The 6,984-nt window shown below is 40.2% G+C and overlaps 1 protein-coding gene across 1 annotated transcript in view; it reads right to left on the reverse strand.

The window, feature by feature from the left end:
- Positions 1-6,770, reverse strand: part of LOC139661896 (collagen alpha-1(XII) chain-like) — a gene marked incomplete at its 5' end in the record, with an annotated part of 63,277 nt that extends 56,507 nt beyond the window's left edge. Inside the window, 2 exons of the mRNA XM_071540470.1 lie at positions 1,082-1,224; positions 6,641-6,770. Of these exons, the coding sequence (XP_071396571.1) occupies positions 1,082-1,224; positions 6,641-6,770 (273 nt within the window). The remainder of the gene's footprint in view (positions 1-1,081; positions 1,225-6,640) is intronic.
- Between the last annotated feature and the right edge of the window lie 214 nt (positions 6,771-6,984).

The following is a 6,984-nucleotide window of genomic DNA, read 5'->3' on the forward strand; positions in this document are numbered from 1 at the left end:
ATGGAGAGATACAAAAAGCTGACAAGTCATGATTTCCATATTTAAGTGGTTTAACATGATTACTGCTGTACAAACATCTGTGCAACATCTACACGTACACTTAGTGAACCAGATATTAGGAGCAACCAAAGGGGACCACCTGCTGTTCCCATGAAATAGACTGACCCGGTGAAAGCTATGACCCCATATTGATTTCACCAGACAGGAGATGGAGATGATGAAGGATTTTTAAGCTTTTAGACAATGGATTGGACCGAAGTTGGTGCAACTCAACACTAGGATATGTGGTAATATTTTGCACACAGTGTACAGTTATACAGTGCAAAGAGAATTTCCCCACACACTGTAAAAATATCCATATTATTAACAACACATTTAGTCTGCTATGGAGTCTTAAAATCTTGTTTTTCTTAAAACAAGTGAAAAAATCTGTCAGTGTGGTGAGATAACTTCACTTGCTTCCAATGCAAATCAAGAATTTTGTGGAAACAAGTGTCAATATCTTAAAAAAAAGGCAGAATAAGGCACAAGAATCCACTAGTATCAAGAAAATTATGCTAATTTCCAACGCAGTTTCACCTGCAGTCTTTGAAACAAGTTGATTTGCATCGGAAAGAAACAAAATGATCTCACCTCGTTAGCAGTTTTTTTCACTTCATCATCATGTAGTCTCCTATGGAGTCTTAAAATCTAGCAAAAGATCAGCTAGTGGGATGAGATGATTCCACTTGTTTGCAGTGTAATTTGACTTGTTCAGAGAATTTTCTGGAAACAAGTGTCAGTATATCCAATTCGGTTTCACCTGCAGTGTTTGGAAGTCGATTTACACAAAAAAAACCCAAATTATCTCATCTCTCTCACATACTAGACAAAATATCTTGTTAAAATGGGTATTTTTAGCAGTGTATATTGTTTTTTCCCTCTATATTCTTGGCTCTGAGCCCTTCCTTTTTGTGAGTAGAGGCAGTGATCTTGGGGGAACCACCTCCTCCTCCTCCTCCTCCTCCCCCTGCTGCCCTCGGGGGGAAAAATTCTGCGGCTAATGACAGTGTGTGGTTTAACAGCGGGGAGAGTGACTTACCGACTCGGCGGGCCTGACTCCGGTCAGGGGGGTGTACGACACGCGGTACTGCTGCACCTGGCCCGAGGCCGGCTCCCAGCGCACGTTCAGGCTGTTGGGGGACGGGTTGTACACCTGGATGTTCCTGGGTGGCGTGCGGGGAACTGCAGGTCACAGAGAGAAAGAGAGAAAGTCAAGAGGGGGAAAGTCCAGAAGACACACACTGCAAAAAATGACAAGCTGTTGAAAGATTTTAACTTGTTTCCAGACCTACCAAACTTATTTCATGATATTTTTAGTCAAATTCTCTCACTGCACTGGCACACTGCAAAAAAATCTCCATCTTAACAAGTCATTTAGTCTATTATTGAGTAAGTGAGTGAGTAAGTGAAAAAATCTGCCAGTGGAGTTAGATAATTTCACTTGTTTCCAATGCAAATCAACTTGTTTCAAGAATTTTATACAATCAAGTGTAATTTTCTTGATAGTAGTGCAGTGATTTTGCCTTATTCTGACTTGTTTCAAGATACTGACACTAATTTCTACAAAATTCCTAAAACAAGTGGAACTGCATTGGAAAAAAAGTGGAGTTATCTCACCGCACTGGCAGAATTGTTCTCCTGGTTTAAGAAAAATAAGATCTGGAGGCTGAATATGAGACTAAGTGACTTGTTAAGATGGCATCTCGCTGGTTTCAATAAATTACACTTGATTCATGCCAATATGACTTCTTTCAAGAAATCATCATAAAACTTATTGAAAAAAAATCTGGAAACAAGAAACTTTCTCCAAGACAATTTCACTTTTACCAAGAAAATGTCCTGAAACAAGTTACATTCTCCTGGAAAAAAAACTGTAAAAATTTGTTGAAACCGGTAAAATTATCTGCCAGTGCAGTGAGATGATTTCACAAAAAAACCCCAAAAAAACTTAACCCTAAAATATGCTTGATAAGTCTGGAGACAAGATAAAATAACTTAACAAGTGTGTCAGTTTTTGCAGTGTGTTGACTTCACTTCTCTTAGCAACAGCACACATACAACGACTTCACTCCAAAACGCAATGCATCTCGTTTTGGGACCCAAAAGCTGATCGCTAACGTTGATTGCTCAATATCTGAAACAAACACAGGTGATTACATTCTCTGAAATGTTGCTGTTTAGCAAGTGAAGGGCGAGCAGCGAACATCGCGCCAGGAAATCAATTTGCAGGAGTTGGTTTCACATTTTTTTTTAAAATGCTGGACCTCCTACTTTGAAATCAAGCTCTTCAAACAGATTACAACATGGAAAAAGTCCAGGGTACTTTTCAGTTTTAAATACAAAAAAAACAACAACAATGTGATCAATCTGGCATCGTTGTATAAATATTCAGATAAAATTTTGGCCACGTACCTGCATCAGGGAGTGGGATAAATAACTATTATGTTTAGTCATATATGTCTTATAGGCATATAATAAGTAAGAAATGCAAAAATGTCCATCAAGAGACAGTTTAGGTTTAAAATATTTCCTAAAACGAGTGGAAAAAACTGTCACAAGGCCGAAACCTGAAACTTGATTTGCAGTGGAAAAAGTGAAATTATTTCACTATCGCTGACAGATTCTTTGGCTTGTTTGCAAAAAAAAAAAAAAAAAAAAAAAAAATAGGATTCAATTCAAGATTAAATACTTGCTGACATGGACATTTTTTTGTAGGACAAAGCATGATCCAATTGGAGGAGGGGGTGGGGGGTGGGGGGTGGGGGGAATGGAGTGGGGGTGTGGGGGGGCGACTGAAATGCTGACACAAGCAAAAGTCTCCTGGAGGAAAGTCATTTTATAGCGTCTATGTGGAGAATGCGTAGAGAGAAGTAGCACAGTTTTGGGTTTATGCAAAAGCCCTTAACTTCCCTTTTAAACCGAACCAGATGTGCCGATCCCCCTGGTATTCGCTGCTTGAGCCCAATAAAAAAAGCGAGATGCAGTAGGTGGAGGAAGACGGAGCCTCCTGCTTGATAAGGACAGAGCCTGAAGAGAGTAATAACCGGGGAGGTAATTCCCCAAATGCTACACATCCATCTTGGAAAAAAACACAATCATCATCCAATATCTGTAAAATACAGAGGATGCAGTTTGTCAAGATGTTATGCTTTTGTCATCCAGGGACAAAATGACCTAATATCCTTCAGAAAGATGATTTAATTTTGTGGTAATATTGTGCTATTCATCAGTTTTTAAAAGTTCTACTTTTTTCTTTCCAAATGGCAGATATCTCATTTTGGAATGAAACACTTTCTTTTTCTCCACAATAAATGGGAGATATGCTTTCTGGGGCTTTCTCCTCCTTTTTTAATTCTGTATTTATTCTCTCTTCTTATACACTTTATCTCTTTATTAATTATCTCATCCTGTGTTTCTTATCCAATGTCTTTCTATTCTAATGTAAAGCACTTTGAGTTGCCTTTGTGTATGAAATGTGATATAGAAATAAACTTGCCTTGCCTTGGGACAGACAGGGTGAGACGACTGATGAACCAGAGTCAGTTATTAGTAAAGAGAACGTCCCAACAGAGGGTTGCTGGTTCAATTCCCGATATGAACAGCCGATATGTGTGATCATCATCAACAACATGTCCTACACTTCAGTAGGACATGTTGTTGATGGTCACACATATCGGCTGTGGCTTTATAGTATTACATGTAGCAGGCAGGGGCAGAGTGTTGGATGTAGACCAAAATCCTTGTGAAACTCTTAAATCTGCAATGATTTTGAAATATCTAACTGCGATTATTTTGACTGATATTGCAATTGCGATATGATTTGCGATATTAGAGGGAATGATCATTTTTTACATCATTATTCTCATTTTCATTGAAAAACGTATTAAAATGATTATGGTGTGATTTTTGCGGGGATCTGTACCAAACAAAGATGTTTTCTTAAGTCTGTAGAATATGATGTGTAGGCCAGGACATCTCTGCAGCACCACAATATTTACTTTAAAATGCTATTTTGACACATTTCACCTTTAACAAATATTGCGCCTCCTGCGATTTGAAAATTGCAGTAGGCCATATTGTGATTTCGATAAAATTTTGATTAATTGTTCAGCCCTAATCCAGTTCTAGAAATCTTTTCCATTGTCTGTTCTAAACAGCCGGTGTCTGGTAGCTCTTTCCTGGGAAAAATCCTTTTTACGTTTCCGGTTTTGTTTTGAATAAACAGTAGAAGAAGAACTGGGTAGTTAGCATGAGCAGCGATAGCCACCATGGCTGAACAGACAAAGAAAAGAGAAACTCAAACTAAGCTTAACCCCCCCCCACACACACACTGTTTGATTGACAGGTGATCTGTGGGAAGAGCAGTGCAGAAACACCACAGCAATGAAGACTCAGGACTAAAATCATTGCAGATTTAAGAGTTTCTCAAAGATGTTGGTCTACATCCAACACTTTGCCCCTGCCTGCTCCATGTAATGCTATAAAACCCGTCAATGAGAACAGTTTTGGGTCGATTAGCCGCTCATAAACCGGGTCACAAATGTCCTCATATTTGGCTTCCTATCAAAGCAAATCACGTCAAATATGGACGGCAACAAATCGAGCCTCTAAACACAACAAGAAATCAGCATTTGAAATGAAATGCGCGGCCTTCTCTGGAGATCTGGAGCCGCCTGTGGAACCGTTTCTGCCCGACACGCTCCGGCGGATTCACGGCGCTCCAATTAAAAACTGTGGGATTGTGGGAGTTCTGCTGACTGGGCATGGCGTGGCGTGGCGTGGCGTGGCGGGCCGTCCGGGCAGAGAGAAACCCCAACGCACACAGCAGGACGTCCAACCGCACAGATGGAGGGGAGAGGGGGTAAGAAAAATCACTGCCTGGAGTTTATTCTCTTAAATATAGAGGATCCAGTCTGTAAAAGTCTTTCCATTTCTTCAACCGAGGACTTAAGTTACCTGCGGTCCTTTAAAAAGTACCACATTGTTATTTTATTTTTATCTTGTGCTATCAGTCATTTTGTAAGAGTTTGTTTTGGATTAAAACCCTTCAATTACTGGTGAGGTCTACTGTTCATGAGGGATTTTTCAAAGCTATCCGGTTCAGGAGTTTGGCTGAAAATACAAACCGTTTCTTTTTTAGCGCTCACCTGGGATATAAAGATCTTTCTCACTGGAATACTGATGTCAGACTTTGGCAAAAAAGACCAAACGCGACGCGGATTTAACGAGACTCAAGGTGGAATTAACTGAAAATAGCTTTACTAGGAAAAGGGGACAGAAGGCAACTCAAGTCTGTAACTTCAATCCAGGAGAATGAGACTCAGGTTCACTTTAGGACAGTAAATGCTTGTATCCTTGTATCTGATTTTTTTTTTTTTTGGATGACTGTTCATATTTATTCTAGAAACCCATATCTTAAACCGATATGAACTGACAGCGATGTTGAAAGACGTGTGTGCAGAGTAACAATAACAGAAGACCTCACATCCATTTTTGTACCTCCACATCTCCTGCTCAGCTAACACAGAAGGACTCAAACATTCAATATGAATTTCACTTGGACGGCTTAGACCAGTCGAAGCCTAAGACTGGGGCCAGTTGCATGAAGCTAGTTTACGACTAGACTAAGCCTTACAGTACTGTATGAAATATGGGTCAAAGCTCCTGCAGAAAGTGGCATCACATGCTCCACAACTCTTACTTTCAGAGTACAGGATCTATTTCCCCTTCCGAACAACAACTATAGTACGTCTGTGATAACATTTTAAAGGATTACTACAGAGATTTCAAAGCAAAACTATAAACTATAACTATTTACAGAAATATTAAAGCGATATCATAGGGTTGGAGTTATTATATAATACTATATACCATAGTCCCTGTGGTAATATTATAGTGATACCATAGGAAATAAAAGACAGACTGGTGTAAGATTCTTATATTAGATTTGTCCACTTCAGACTGTATGTTGCTTAAATATTAAGACTGACTTATTTTGAGGTTGCTATAGTAACAAGTAGGCCTAACTGTCAAGAGTGGGAAGTTTATGGCAAAGATGGCAAATCTTTGGTTTTTGGAAATAGCCTGAAGAAGAGAGAGAGTCTTTAGAGACAGAAACAACCCATTAGAGATCTGCAACAATCAAGAAGTAGTGGGAACAGGTAAATATAAGTGTCTATAGCAAGTTTAAGGTCAGGTTTAAGTCTATCTTTATGCAGCTGGCCCCAGGTCTTAGATTCTCAGGTTAGATTAAGACTGTGTGTTGCATAAATATTAAGACCGACATATTTTGAGGTAGGGAAAGTTAGCCGCCTTCTCCCCTGGCTAAGCTTGAGTTAAGAAGTTTGTTGCTATGGCAACGAGTCGGCCTAACTGTCAGAGTGGGAAGATTAAATACCGAAGCTGTTCTGTACAAGACGGCAAATGTTTGGTTTTTGGGAAGAGCCTGAAGAAGAGAGAGAGTCTTCAGAGACAGAAACAAGCCAGGAGAGATCTACAGCAAGCAAGCAAGTATAGTGGAGTGACTGTGATCTCCTGGAGAAACCGTCCTATCTAAGACTAGGGTCTGTCTTGATGCGGCAGCTGTTCTCTGACTTACGCGTCTTTCCGTTGTCAGACTGGCGCAGCCCCTCTCCCTCGGGGTAGACGGGGACCACGGTGACGGTGTAGGGCGTGTCGGACAGCAGGTTCCTCAGGACGGTGCTGACGGTGCCGCCGGAGACCTGCTCCTGTGGGTCACATGGGGTAATACAGCTTACAAACACACACTTTTAGTTTTGTATCCCAGAATGAACTAAACTGAATAGTGGCCCTGTGTGGCTCAATGGATAGAGCAAAGCACTAACACTGTCAGGGGTCAGGGGTTCAATTCCTGCTACATCCTAACTCATGGTACTGTAGTATTTTGGATAAAAGTATACTAAAAACTTTTATAGGATGGTT

Source organism: Centroberyx affinis, unplaced genomic scaffold (assembly GCF_046629955.1).
Source record: "Centroberyx affinis isolate AG114_WGS23_722 - 3 ecotype Tasmania unplaced genomic scaffold, CSIRO-AGI_Caff_v1 ptg003643l_1, whole genome shotgun sequence".
NCBI lineage: Eukaryota > Metazoa > Chordata > Actinopteri > Beryciformes > Berycidae > Centroberyx > Centroberyx affinis.